The sequence below is a fragment of the Athene noctua genome, chromosome 7 (genome assembly GCF_965140245.1).
Source record: "Athene noctua chromosome 7, bAthNoc1.hap1.1, whole genome shotgun sequence".
In the NCBI taxonomy this organism is placed as follows: domain Eukaryota; kingdom Metazoa; phylum Chordata; class Aves; order Strigiformes; family Strigidae; genus Athene; species Athene noctua.
In genome coordinates, this window is record NC_134043.1 from 41816359 (window position 1) to 41831138 (window position 14780).

The following is a 14780-nucleotide window of genomic DNA, read 5'->3' on the forward strand; positions in this document are numbered from 1 at the left end:
ACTGGCAGGACTTCACTGCAAAAAGCTGCTGGCTGCTGTTTACATTTCAAACATTCTCTGAATAAGTGTTGTCACAACAGACAAGCAATTATAGACAATAATGTCAGTAATTTGTGGATTAAGAACTCCTTAAGGATGTATTGGCACGGCAGACAGTAGCTGCTTTTAGCTTGCAACTGTTCACCCTTAGCTGTGCCAGCAAAACTGTTACTTCCCAGAAGCTATTGTGTCCCCTCCCAGGCAGCAACACAATGGCAGGGGTTAAACTTCTCCTGGTCCTCCCTCCCGCCCCCAGGCCTCCCAAACAGCTCTCCCCCAGACTGCCTAACCTCAAAGACTCGTTTTTAAGAGATACATCTATTTATGCATATGCATAAAATAGAAATATTTGCCATTATGCTGAAATAATGCTGGTGTAGGCTCTTGCTGACAGACCCAGAAAAATCAGACTTTAAGACTTCAGTACTATAAATGCACCTGGGAGGAACTTCAGGCGAAGGACGGGCTTGAGCAGGCTGGTGTTGGTGCTGACCCTCTGACTCATCCCTTGGGACACACTTGGTATTAGCTTATGTAAAAACATGTAGTTGTGAAACAAGCCCTGCTGAGAAAATCTTGACCATTTTGAGGATCAACAAAACAGATTCAAGACTAGTTTGCTCTTTTTTTAAACAGTACTGGCATTTAGATAGACAATCCCAAAACATGTATGGCGATGAACATTTTCAGGGATGAATTGAAACAAATACATTTTCTTTGTGCCACTGTTCTTCTGTCTTAATTTCAATAAAATGCATCCAGAAAACTAGAGTGTGTTTAGGAAAATAGTTCATGTGATGAGGAGAAATTAATCTCAGGAAGGCTATATATGTAAAGTAGTGGATGGGTTGGATGGGTTAGGGAAAAGAAAAAATGTTTTGTTCTCATTAAGTCCTTTTTTTTTTTTTTTTTTCCTAGGGGAAAAATGTCACAGAAGTTCCTTGAAAGGTTTTAACTATATAGCTGGAAAACGAAAGGATATTTAGTGAGCACCATTAACCTGGTTCTTCCACAGGCAAATTTGCCTTTAAACGAAAGGTATCTCATGTGCCTTCCTGTCACTGCCAGCTAAACCCCCGTAGGACTCTGGTCCTTTTTACTGTCAGTGCTTAGTAATTCAGCATCTTTCCTGAAGATACTGTAAAAGACATTTTTTAAAAGCTTCTCTCTTCTAGGTGCCACAGCTGCGGGCGAGCTTGTCGGGCACGCAGGGTTCCTCCAGCAGCGGCAGGGAGGCGAGAGCCTGAGCCGCGGGGAAGCGGTGTGGCGCCGCTGCCCGGGACAGGCAGGGACAGGCCTCTTACACCCGCAGGGGCTGCCTCGCCGCTGCGGCGACAGGCGCAGCCAAGGCAGGGCGCCGGGCACGGGGCTCCTGCTCCAGAGACCTTGGCCAGTGTGACAATGAGCGACCAGGAGACAGCGGCTGAGAAAGGGCTCTCGGTCCCTGACAGTGAAAGAGGCCTTTTGTGTGACACCTCCCTCCTGGACACGGGGACTTGTCTGCTCCTGGGTTTTTAGTTGATTCTGATTGCTTTAGCATGCCCTGAAGGAGATGATAAAGGCTTCAATTGCATCTAAGATTTTAACAGGCCTTTTTGGTACTGCTGTCGTCCCTGCAGACCTCCGCCTGTGCCCGAGCGGCGGCTTCTCTGATTCCGATAATCTGAAAACGAAGAGTCGTGTGCGCCTGCCCAAGCTATTTGTCTTCTCGCGCCTTCCCGCTTCCTCGCACTCCAGTTTCCCGAGTCAAAAAGTCACAAGTACTCTTCTGCCTGCTCTGCGGGTGTTTCGATTCGCAAACACCCTTTGCGCGCCCGCGGCCCGGCCCGGGAGCACCGCTCAGCCCCGCCGGGCCCAGCCGGGCCCCGGGCCGGCCCGCAGCCCCGACCCGCCGGGCGGGCGGCCCCGGCCGGAGGCGACCTGCCGCCGGCCCCGCTGCCGTCACGTGGCCGCCGAGTTTTCTCCCCGCAGCGGTATGAGGAAGTCAGAGCCGCCGCCGTCCGCAGCCGGGGCGGGCGGAGCCTCCGCCGCCGCCTCCCCGCGGCGCGATATGTGAGTACCCGCGGAGCGGGCGCCGGGCTGGGCCGACCCCCGCCCGGCCCCCTGCCCTCCCGCCGCGTCCCGGGCGGGCTCGGCCGGCGGCCGGGGCCGGGGCTGGCACCTGCGGGGCCGGGGGGGCGGCGGGGGCACGGTGAGGGGGTCTGGGGGCGGGCCGGGCTGTGATCGCAGCGCGGGTGGGTGTGGGCGCAGGGCGGGACGGCGGCGCTCCCGCGGGGCTGCGCGGACGGGAGCCCCGTGCCCCCCCGGCGGCCCGTCCGCGGTCGCGGCCCCCGGCCGGGCGGCCGGCACGGCTCCGCTCCCCTCGCCTCCGCTTCCCCCGGCAGGCTGTCTCTCTCCGGCGCTCTCCTCCCGGCGTGAGGGCGCCGCCGTCCCGATGGAGGAGCCCGCGGCGGCGGAGGAGTGGCAGGGGGCGACCCAGAAGAGGAAGGCCTGGGCCAAGAGCCGGGACTCCTGGCAGGCGTCGGAAGCGGAGGATTTCTCGGCAGCGGCGGCGGCGCTGGCCCGCGGCGAGGAAGAGGAGGAGGAGGAAGAAGAGGAGGAGGAGGAGGATCTCGCCGGCGGAGAGCTGCCGCTGGCCGCAGAAGCAGGTCAGCGCAGGGGGCGGCGGCCCGCGGGACCCCCGCGGGGGAGGCTCGGGGGGCCGCGCTGGGCCGTCCCGGGCGGGCGGGCTCTTGCTGACTGTCGGCTTTTCTCTCCCGCTCTGCCCTCCAGGCCACAGCGTTCCCAACGAGAAGATCGCGATATGGCTGAAGGACTGCAGGTGGGTGCTCCCGCCGCCCCGCCCCGGCTCCCGCTGCCGCCGGCGGGTCGCTGCGGATGCGGGGCCGGAGCCCGCGGGCCCCCGGGCGGGGCGGCGGGCCGGGCAGCGCCCGCGCCGCGGCGAGGAGGAGGAGGAGGAAATCCCGGCGGCGTCCCCTCCCGTGGGTTAGCGGGGGCATCTCCGCGCTCCGGAGCGGAGTGTCGCGGCGCTGTCACGAGCCCTCGTGGGGCGGGAGCGCCCGTCGGCGCTGCGGGGGTTACGCCCGCACGGGCGGCCGAGAGGAGCTGGCTTGGGCACCTTTTCTCTCGTGGGAGCCTCACGGACGAGGCTGACGGCTTTCAGCCCCTGGGGGAGGAACTCGGTTGAGGGTAAGGAAGGGTAAAGAAGTTCTTTTGGAAGCTGCTCAGTTTCTCACCGAGGGGCTCCGGTTTAAAGCCTCCGCTGTTGCCTTGCCCAGTTTTTGCTGCGGGTTTCAAGAAATAATGTTTACACGGCGATGGCCCCGGTGCTTAGGGATCTTCAGGAGTGATGGCACAACTTAGACTCACTTGATTTATCTAGGTCTCACTCGGTGACCTGCTGTCCTTAACTTGAGACGTGGTATACACGTTCTGTGTTTCAGTTACAAAACACTTCCTTGGTGTTTGGAACTGGCTGACGGCATTACTTTGTCTTCATCCTCAGTCACATAAAAGCACAAATGCTACGTCCCGTAGCAGTTGCTTTTGTACCGTCTTTTCCTCCAGTCTTAGCAGCCTTTGGAGCCAGAGTTGATGGGAAGAAGCTGACCGTTAGCTTTCCAGTAGCTGTGACATTTCAAGACCTCCCCTACTTGATATTTCTGGTTTCCCTCTCCTTTTGAGAGCAGCTACATTAAGGTGTAAATTTACCTCTGAGATTAGCTGTGCCTTTGTGATCTTTTGACCTAATAAGTGGCTGACAGAGCTTACTCCCATAACTGAAGTGTGGGTTGCTTTATAGCTAGAAGAGGGTCCTCGGTGTACTTTCCTTCAGATCTTTATAGGCTGTCCTTTGCAGGGGATGTTGGCAGCTAGAGGCTTGAAATCATGCTGTACCCCAAAAATACAATGTTAGGCTGTTCTTCCAGCATGCCAGAAAGGGACAAGATTTCTCTGACTACCTGAAATCTGGTGTCCTGTCGATCTAGCAAGGTATATCCTTAAAAATAAGTGTTATGAATTCACTACTTTATTAGAATATTTTTTGAGTGGGGAGGGCAAAACATGGATGAGTGAAGGGGGAAGAGGACCCCGAGAGAGAAATTCTTAATACTGCAGTGCTACTTTTTTCCGTATCTGCAGGATTTCTGCCTAGAACCTTCTCTGGCCCTGTGATCCTTACCATTTCTGTACAGAATTTAAGGCATAGCACAAAACTGCAAACTGACAATGTGAACATCTAATTGAGGGTTATAAAGCTTGGAAGTTTTATTCCTGTGCTCTAGTAACTATCTGTTGTTAAAACTGACACCAAAGACTTCTGTGGAATGTATTTGCATCTCTGGCAGTTGATTCCAAAAATACAGGAATCTTATTTTACGCTATTTCCATATTTTATACATAAGTAAATAAAGCACGAGTTTACCCTTTTGCTAATACGGAGATGCAAATTTAGTTAATGCAAGTTTGTGAAACCCATTGTGGCCCTTCCACAGAAGTCTAATTTTAAAATATAGCTATGTACTGTTGTAAATCTTTTCAGAAGAACCTCGCGTTCTCCTCAGAAAGATAAAATTTACGTTTTTAAAAAGATTTCTTAAACTAAGCTATTCAGACTGGAGGTAGCCTCTGACTGTCTCACGTGCAGAGCGCATGCATATATAGTTCCTATCTGGGAGGTGCGATCCCAGCTGCTGAAGTGGTGCACAGCCTCTTGTGTTTTAAAACTATGGAATGGTTTCATTTTTTTTGTATCTAATATACATGTGAGTAGTAGCTAGTACATACACTAAAATGATTATTATCTGGCAGTGTTACGAAGTGACTGTATGTATAGAAACCTTGAACTGATTGTCTCTTGATAACAATGTATATAGGAAGAGAGGACAGCATTAACAGATGACAGAATAGCCTTACGGATGCTATAATGTGTTTTTTAAAAAAGAATACTTAGAAACAACAGTTGTGAAATTTACAACTGTTGTCCTCCCTGAAGATTCTTACTTGTTTAATAACGCTGTTTTTGCTGTGGAGCTTTGATTGCTACATAGTGTGGGCAACATATGCAGACTGAGCTTCTATTTCTGATCCATCGCACAACCTCATTCTCACAAGTTAGCTCTGTTTCAAAAATATCACCATTTCTACAAGTGAACATTCAGTTACTAAAATAAAGTGTTTTCTCTTTATATATTTTCTGAAAGCAGCCCTTCCCATTTTGTCTGAGTTTCTAGAAGCTTTTGTGAAATGTACATCAGAAGAAAATTGGCACTTCTAAAATCTCATTTTCTGGTGGAGCTGGCAGCAGCGCAAAAAAACTTAATATCGACCCACTGCATAAATAGATCTGCTTATAAGATTTATTCCTTTGTTTGTTTCCAAAAGCATCAACAGTGTTATAATATGGATAAAAAGAATTACTGGTTGTCCCTTGATATACATGTTAGTGGTTTGGAGCTCTTATTACTTGGCATCTCTGCTGCACATCTGCTTTGGAGGAGAGAAGAGGGTTCCTAATATCCCATGCTATTGGACTTGGTAGACACATGGTTTTTGGTTGGGTTTTGGGTTGTTTGTTTTTTTTTTTAAAAAAAGCAGTAGAGAAAAACAAAAAAGCAAGTATGTATCACAGTGGGATAAGAATTGCGGAGGCTTAAGAAATGTCAGATGTTACCCAAAGTTTCTGGTTCATTCACGGTTTAGGAATCGTATGGCTTTGAGAAAGGCATCCTTCGCTCTCTCCCTGGTACTTTAAAAAACCGTTTTGAAGTAATAAGAAAGCTTACAAAGATTTTTTGTTTTAACTCTTGTAAAGCAAAGAGAGGAAACACGAGTGTTTGTATCATACTGATAGAAGAAATTTTTGTCAACTATGGTGACATATATTATTTTGGGTATATTTAAACTCTGCCAGTAATACAGGGGATGTGGAAGGTATTTAGGAGCCATCTCCTGTAGATATGCAGAACGTGTTCTTGAAATGCCTCAAAGATTTTTTGCTTCAAGTTTAAAATAAACATGGCTCCTGCCCAATTAAGGCTTTAAAAGGTAAAATTTCACAGCACAGCACAAAACCCTTGTCCCATTCCTGAAGACCACCCTGCCACAACTGGTAGCTGATCAAACAAACCTCTGGGATGAGAGGAAGCCTTGAGGTTGCATATAATCCTTTTACCTGCTCAATACCTGTGTCCCATTGCAATGTGGGCATCGAAAATTCACTCAGTTCTTTTGCTGACTGATACTGAGAGAAGTTACTGCCGTTTATGTTAAAATACAATAATAAATGAGTGAATGAGAATGGAAAACCTGTAGGATCCCTTGGTCCAGGCACACACCAGCTTACTTGCCCAGAGCAATCCGGCTGCCTTCTGGTTGCTGTTTGCCTCCCATGCAAAGGCTGCCGGGATGTGCCTCTGGTGGGAACACCTCATCCTGATGCCCAGCAAGTGGAAGGGTCCCCCAGCCCTAACCTTCCCGAGTGTACATGGCTACTCTGAGACAGAGACAGCCAAACTGACTTGTGGGCCCCTTGGGTGAAAACCAGCCTGGCACAGAAAGGCAGAGCTGTCCGTGCTGTTGTCCAGAAGGATTTTTGTGTGGATATATGTCTCTTGTTTAAACTTGTGTCTAGTTCATAAATGCAAGTTTTTCAAATGCACAGAGTGTAAGGCAGCTGTGCCTGCGAGCAGGGTGGCAGATGGCTGGTTGACAGCATTGCTTTTCTGGTAGCTTCTAACAAGCTGTAGAGGTGCTGGACTTAATTTCTGAAAGAAAATGCCAGCTTCAGTGGTTGCTTTTACTGTTTTCTTCCAGCTGGTGCATGCAACACTGACCTTGGCTGTCATAGTCACTGCCAACATCAAAATGTAGATGTGGAAGTAGCCACCATGGAAGGAGAGGGAAAAGGGTGGGAGCGCACCCATCAAAGCCAGAGAGTAAACAACCAACATAGTTATTACCTCAGAACATAAGGCTTGTTGTAGCGTGACAGGTTTAGACAATATGCCCTATGTTTTTTCAAACCCTGACAGGACAGACACGCAGAAATTCGGGAGATCTGCGTGTTGCCAGCCTCTCCCGTCACCCGAAACACACTTGGGCACCTGGATGCTCGGGCTGTTTGCTTTGGTGTCTCACCGTGGTGGGGCTTTGCTTTGCTTTGCAAAAGGCAGGTTAAAGTGAGCTTGCTCTCTGTCAGTAGACCACATGTGGAAGGAGTGAACTCTTTTCAGAAGGGAAAGAAAAATAAGGTTGTGAAGTGTAAAGTCTGTTAGAAAGCAGATGCAAACTTTCCTTGCTTAATTTGGCCATGGCACCAAAACAAATACTGTATCAGAGCACTGTTTACTTTCAGGTCTTTGGGCAGGTTTATGCGTTTGGCTAATTAAAAACCCAAATGAAATGTACATAATATAGGCACATAAATCTGCTTTTCCCTTCTTTATGAGTATTATATTTCTGAATTTGTTTTGGACTTTGAGAGTTAATGTGCACTACTTCATAGTGGCAGGCCTTTCTTTGGTTAAACATCTCAGAGACAAGATGTGGAAACATCCAGCTAGTGTCAACAAGTGTAGCACGAACCTGGAGAGGGATTGGACCTGTCATTTGTGCAGTTTCTGATGCCCATTTCAGGCACCGTGAGGTTCATCAAAGAACCCTGCTCTTTGGGGAGCAGCAATAGGAGGGATCATCCAAGTAGGAGCCAACATGCAGTATCAGAACTGGCAGGTGACAGCTAACATAGCTGTCAAGATTTTAATCTTATTTCTGATCACCAGATACAGCATTTCACCTCTCTCTCCAAGAAGTTTTAAATGTGTAGAAAAACGGCAACAGTTTTTGTCATACAAATGAGATTGAATTAGTCCATTCAGAAAACCCACGCTCATTTTTTCTGGGTGTTTTGCTGAGAAGCCCATGATTTTCCTCAACAGAGGGCTGCTGAACCCGAAGCTTTGCTACTGCCTGGTGTTTGAGCGTCACAATTATAATTAACCTGTTTTGTTGTTTTCCCCTACAAGGCATATTTGTTCAGAGGGCTGGGGATTGTTTAGGAAGTTAGTGCCAGTCCTCAGATGTTTGTGCTTTCTGGGGGCGGAGGGAGGGACAACTGCTGCTATCACAAGCTTGTTACACACTGTAAGGAAGGACATGAAGCAGCAAGTTTTTAAAGTAGTATTAATCTCTTCTGTGGTTTCAGAACGCCTCTGGGAGCCTCCCTGGATGAGCAAAGCAATCCTCTATTGAAGGGTAAGGAAAGGCTTTACCTACTGAAGTCTTTTGCTGGGAACTGTGCTTTCGTGGATGATCACCTGAGACCTCTGCTCTTTAGCAGTGGCACAAACCACAGCCTAGCTGGTATGGCTGAGTTATTCTCATGAGTCAGTTGTGCCCGAGAAACTGGAGAAGGGGGAAAACATCCTGAATAAGTCTTTCTAGAGAGTTTAGTAAGTCTTAAAAAAAAACCTGAAATGTGCAGAATGGGGAGGTTGTAATTTCCTCTGAGCTGGCGAGCATTAGGTAGTCTTTGCCTCTAATAACTCTGGTTGCCACACCTGAAAATTTTACTATCTGAGCAGGTCTGAATACTAAGTTCAAAGTACAGCGAGAATGTGCAGGTAGTGACAGGGTGCAGAGGAATTACTTGCTGTGCCTGGAGTCTTTGCTTCAACTCTTAATCTGGTACAGGGAGAGAGAGGGGAATGCCTAAGCTGGACGCACTCGGGATCCCCCTGGTAAGATGTCTGGAGGATAGATAACGTAGCAGCAGAGGTGTTGGGCAGTACCTCCGGATTCCCACTCGCAATTAATTTGCTTGCAGGTTGACTTGGGGATGTTTCTGAGCACAAAACTAAAGCGGTGTTGTAGTTGTTCTCTTTCAAAATAATTTCTCTATGTTCTGTTCTTAGTGTGTAATGCAGGGATTGTAAATATAGTCTGGTTATATCCTGCTGTATCAACTGAAGCATCTTGCTAATATCTTCAGTTAAGCTGCTGGAAAGAAAACACTGCAGCATTCTAGTTGTTGAACTGCTAACTGTACATTTTCAGGCATGCTGGTGAGAAATGGAGGAAGTTTTGAAGATGACTTATCCCTGGGAGCCGAAGGTGGGTGTGGCAGGATTGTGACTTTTTCTAACCAAAAAAAAAATGTTCAGTCATCTTATTTTTATTTTGAAAGATACCATTTCCCTTTTGTTCAAAGGCAGTTGGTAAAGCTGGCTAGAAAACCAGCATGAACCACATAGAAAAATGCAGGAAGATTTGCTTTTTGTTTTTTAGACTGTTGCTGGTGTTAAACATTCTGGTCTAACCGGAAGGTCAGAGGCAGCCCTGAATTCACTTCTGGCTCCTCATTTTAATGCCCACAGCAGCAGCAGAGCCTGGAGCACTCACTGAAGCTGTGAGAAAGTGGTTTCTTGTACTTGCTCTTCTTGTCCATGGGTTACTCTTGGCAGCTGTGCATGCCCCACTTCCACTGAATCCCTTCGGAGTGGCATGTGGGGGCTTTTGAAAGAATGAATGAAGTTCTGTCAGCCAAGAGGCAAACCTATTAAGGGCTAAGTACTTTTAAAAATAAAAAGCACCAAAGCGGAGTAAGTATTTTGGATCTGCCATGATATACAGCCACGCTATACACTTTGCTGTTGCTAGCTGCTTGCCTTTTCTTTCTCTTCCCTTTTTTAAGGGGAAGGAGATGTGTCTCTTCGTGGTGGGCGACTTTGCAGAAAAAGACTTTTCCCTCTCTGTTGGTCATGGGTTAGAGGTGTCCATAAACAAACAAACCCACCATGGATCCTTTTCTAATAGCAGTATTTTGAAATGGAATAGCAAAAAAGGGTCTCACAAACCAGGTCCTGGGGTTATCTGCAGGATAGATGATACAAGGCAATATCTGTTTTCAGTGAAAAAAAAAAAAAAAGCAAAACCACTCCCCCCGTTTATTTTTTAATGTTTTCTGCAAAGTGTCAGAACTTGTATAGTAGAAAGCCCTTTTTTCCACAGCAGTCTTGCCAGTGGTGTTGAAGTAGTGGGACAGGGCCTGGAGGAAGGAAATACCTTTAATTTTTAAAGATTCAAGACTTCTGAAGAGAACAGTTGATCTGATAATGACCTTGATCTGATAATGATGGAGAAGCAGTAAATGAGTCCCTTACTGTAATAGATTAAATAGGATTAAATTTTTTTCTGACAGTCTTTTCCTCATGTTAGATTGCCTGCAGCACAAAGATTTCGTAGGAAAAGTTTCTTTGTAATGATAATCCAAGCTCTGAGCACGTGACCAAGAATACAAGAGTCAGTACATTTTAAAATGTCATGTTGCTTTTTCTTTTCAATTTTTCCTCCCCCTATCGTTCCCAGGGATTCCTATTTTTTATGAACCTTTAGCATGATTTAGGCAGAAGGTCGTTTCCCTCCTTTTCAGATGACAAAGGTCCCAATACGAGAATTGCTGGTTGATTTTCCTGGGTAAGGATGTGGGTGTTTTTGCTGGGCTTTGTTTCCCATCTATGAACAAGGGGACAACAGAGCTGCTTGGAGCAGTGCTGCGTGCCCTGCCAGCCCCTTGGAGGCTGGTGTGAATGGCCTACCGTAGTGCATCTGTGACTGCCTCAATCCAGATATGAGCCAGAGCCCTGTGTGAATGGTAGAGAAGGCATTGGGCAGGGTCCTGTAACCCCAGCCCCTAAATGAGCTGTTAAAACCCATGGTTTAGCTGTTCACACTAGTTACCAGCTAATCCATATAGATATGTTTACTTTCATAATACAGGCAAGAATATTAAAAAAAAAAAAAAGAGATGCGGCATCTGCATTTTGTATACATTTAAGTTTCTTTGTGACACCTCTGAAAAGGAGAGGTTGTGAGATTTCCATGTTTTGCTCGAAGTTGCTGACTGTACCCTGCTGGCACAGTGAGTTGAGATGCAGAGTTTTCCTGGCAGTGCATTCGACATTACTTTGCTCTTTTGTAGCTGATTCTGAGGGCTGCTATAACGTATGCATGCTCCTTGCCTGTCTCCTGGGGCGAGTTTGTTAATGTTGAGTCGCCTCTTTGGGGAACCCATAATTTAAGTTTGGGGCTCAATCCCTGGCTTGACAGGGTATTGATTTTCTGAAAGAATAATAATGCTGCTTGGGATGTTCCTGTGTGGAGCTGGGCTGATCCAGCTGCAGAAAGTGCTGACTTCCCTGTTGGAGGCTGCTGACCCGGTACCTGGTGACCAGCCTCCCTCTGGAGCCCTCTGGACTGCAAGCGCGGCCGCTGGTCCCATCAGCACCGCAGGCTTCACCTGGCTGGCGTCAGTGGATTGCATGGCTCGGGCAGCCAGGGCTGTGCTCCACTTCGAGAGTGGTCTGCGCCAACGAGAAGACTAACGAATATAGTCTCAGTACGTGGCCGTGGGGCCAGCCACCTTTCTTACGTCGTTTACTTTCTCTACCAGAGCAATCCTCTCATGTCCGCTTCTCCTCCTCCCCTTCCTGCCCGGGAACAGCCCTGCAGCTGGTAATCGTGTCTTCAGTTACAAAGCAATAAATGGTTTATATAACAATTACTAGCTTACTGCATGTTACATTTCTAAGTTAATATGATTAATGACAGTATGTAAACATGTGTCCATGTGAGATTTTATTTTAAACAGCCTGACTAAACCAGATCATCTTTATATCAGCCGTATACTAGAAACCCTTGACAATCACATATATACGGGAAGAGAAAATTCTGGTTTATGCAGGAGTATTGGTAAACGTGCTCGCTGCCTGCTTCTTCATGCCAGTTGTTGGAACTGTAATTTCTGAAGAGGTCTGTGTGTAACAACTTCTTGTTTCCTTACAGCTAATCATCTACGGAGTGATACCCAAATGGAAACATGGTAAACATCTTTTTGTTTGTTTGTTTACTTCAGGGAAATGTTTATACTGGAGGGCAGGAGGGAGATGGGGTAGTGGAAGTCATGGAGGCTACCTCAGAACTAAAGCTCTTCTGCTGAAGTGTGTTTACATGAGAGGGAGGAAGATACAGATAACACAGAAACAGTCGTTAGGAGGTGCAGAAAAAAAGCATATTTTTATTTTTTCAGCAGACTTGATGTAGATTTTGGGGTATCAGGAGGAAAACAGAAATGACAGATCTAAGTAACTTAGTATGATTTACCTTCTTTGACTCACTGGTCCCTCAGCATTTTCGGAAATTTCAAGGGAAAATTACCTTTCAAAGCAGATGTCCTTTGGGAGTGGGGCAAAAAAAGACTGAGAGAAAAGAGACTCCTGCTTTACAGGGAGAGCTTCTGAATACAATGTGCTGAAACTAAAACCCCACTGAGACTTCAGCAAATACCAGCACAGCCTGTGTGGGCAGCATCCTTGCTACTCCTCCTGAGCTGGGCTCCATAAATGTGCTTTTAGGTGAATCCTCTGTCTTTGTTTTTTCAGTGGTTGTTCTGGGGTGTGTGTGTTAGGGTTTGTACATCAAAATTCACCCTGGGAAGGTTTGTCTCCCAGAGAGATTGGCAGTAACAGTACATTTGAGTCCAAGGTACCCCCTAATGCTGAGGAATCTTCTCCAGATACAGGGAGGAAATAGTTTGGGATTGGGAAAGAAACTGGCGGTCTGGGTTGGAGCTCGTCTTGCACCATTTCCTCCAGCCTGGAGGCTCTTCAGCTTCCCTGGCCACCTCCAGGGTAGCTCGCAGCCTTGCGCTGCTGGGGGGTGGCAGCTGGGGGTGATGGGGAGCTGCGTGCCGGAGGCATGGAGCGGTGGTTCTGTTGAAGAAGGCACCAGCACGGGCAAGGCAGGGAAAAGCAGGGCAGCGCGGCTTACCCGAGGCCAGGCTTCCTTGCTGGAGGAGGGTGGGATCGGGGAGGGTGGGGCAGCAAGAGGAGACCAGGGATTTGTTTTCTCAGCTTGTATTTGCCTTCGAATTCTTACCGTCTATGTACATTTGTACTGAGGCGTCCCAGGGTTCGCTTTTGTTATTGTATTTCAATAAATGACATGGCTAATATAAACCAGATAACACTGAAGGGGAAAAGAGAAATTCAGCAGCACTGGAGGCTTAGCTCTCCTCTGAGAGAGAGAACTGAGTCCGCGAATGAAAGGGGTTTATCGCAGGAGTCTTTGTTTGTGTTGACAGCAATGGTGTGCTGGCAAAGGAGAGGAGGCTGCAGTTCCACCAGAAGGGGAGAAGTATGAACTCCACCGGGTCTGGAAAAAGCAGTGCGACTGTTTCAAGGTAAAAGAGTACTATGCTTTGAAGGTCATGGCACAGTTCAGTGGAATTTGGCTGGGTCTTGCTGGCAAAACTTACTACTTCTGTTCCTCAGTTAAATGGACTTGGTTTGATTTATGTGCATTGTTGCATTTAGTAGCCGAGACGGGAATTTTCATTTGGTTGCTTGAAAAACTGCTGTTTGTTTTCAGTTGTGGTTTGCAGTAAATACTAACAAATGGGCCTAAACATTATAAACGTCTGAAATTTTAATGACATTTTAAAATCGGAGCTCTGCAGAATAAGGACTGACTTTATAAATTACAGGATTGAAACCGAGATGTGTCTGAGCCAATGGCTCTGGTGATGGGAATCAAAACTTCAGATGCAGAGATTTCCACAATTATTTCCTAAAGTAGGCTGAGGTGTGGGAGTCAAAAGTTCAGTAGATCAATCTGGCTACTGGGCTGAATTAGCAGTTGAACAGTGGGGACTGGGTCTTAAAAGGAAACAAGCAGATAATAAACATCTTCTCATTTGTCTAGTGTTTCTGAATTACTGGAACTTTATGAGGAAGATCCTGAAGAAGTGCTCTATAACCTTGGGTTTGGAAGAGATGAACCAGATATTGCTTCAAAAATTCCAGCGAGATTTTTTAATTCATCTTCATTTGCCAGAGGGATAGATATCAAAGTGTTTTTGAATGCCCAGATACAACGCATGGAAGTGGAAAATCCAAATTTTGCTTTAACAAGTAAGTATGTTTTTGAAGCAAAGTATATTTTAAAGTTTTTTAATTATGTGAACAACCTCAACAGAAGGGGTTGTTCTAATACTCTGGCAAGCCTCCTTTACAGCCTGAAGACCAAATTCCGTTCAGAATCCATAATAAAACCTTTGCTTGGTCTTAAATATGGCAGGGGGTGATCATCAGTGTTGTACACCTTGGGGTGAGGGGAAGGGGTTTATAGTGGGGGAGGGAAAGGAGGAGCATCCTCCTAAGATATACTGCCTTGTGGTTTGTATCATTCCTATCTCTTGCTCCTGAGCTTGTCTTCTGTTGTAGCTTTAGAGCACTGAGACAAATAGCAATATCCATCTGTTTCTTGTGTTCTTCATTATCCGGGTGGGATTTTTGAAAGCTGTCAGCAGCGACCTACTTCTGTTGTTGCTGAAATCTGGGCCAGTATTTCTATTGACTTGGACATGAGCTTTGTTAGGTCAGTAATGAGCGCTGCTGACATGAGAACATAGCTGAAATGTCCTCTTGTAGTTGTAGATGGAGAGAGCAATGCGAGTAACCCTTTTCTTCCCAGGACTTTGTAAATTAACTTGCACTTGCATACCCATGTCCCTTTTTTACTTTGGGAAAACTTTCCATACTGTTCTTGTACATTTGGTAAGGACTCTTGAGAATGTTTTTCCATTTTTTCATACTGTGTGGTATCACTTCCACGCTACAGGACTGTGTAGCGGAGGGGCCCTTGTTTAAGTAGGAGATTTGAGGGGGGTGGTGGGCAGACGT

General features: G+C 47.0%; 1 protein-coding gene across 4 annotated transcripts in view; it reads left to right on the plus strand.

Moving 5' to 3' along the window:
• Nucleotides 1–1991: 1991 nt before the first annotated feature.
• Nucleotides 1992–14780, plus strand: part of ITPRID2 (ITPR interacting domain containing 2) — a 42123-nt gene continuing 29334 nt past the window's right edge. For 2 of the 4 annotated variants that reach the window (XM_074911017.1, XM_074911020.1), the window contains exons 1-8: nt 1992–2091; nt 2424–2687; nt 2812–2860; nt 8246–8295; nt 9097–9153; nt 11884–11920; nt 13181–13279; nt 13801–14009. In XM_074911017.1, coding sequence (XP_074767118.1) covers nt 2474–2687; nt 2812–2860; nt 8246–8295; nt 9097–9153; nt 11884–11920; nt 13181–13279; nt 13801–14009 — 715 coding nt within the window. In that variant the 5' untranslated portion in view covers nt 1992–2091; nt 2424–2473. Of the gene's footprint in view, nt 2092–2335; nt 2688–2811; nt 2861–8245; nt 8296–9096; nt 9154–11883; nt 11921–13180; nt 13280–13800; nt 14010–14780 lie in introns of those variants that run through there. The other 2 variants (XM_074911018.1, XM_074911019.1) reach the window with 2 other exon arrangements.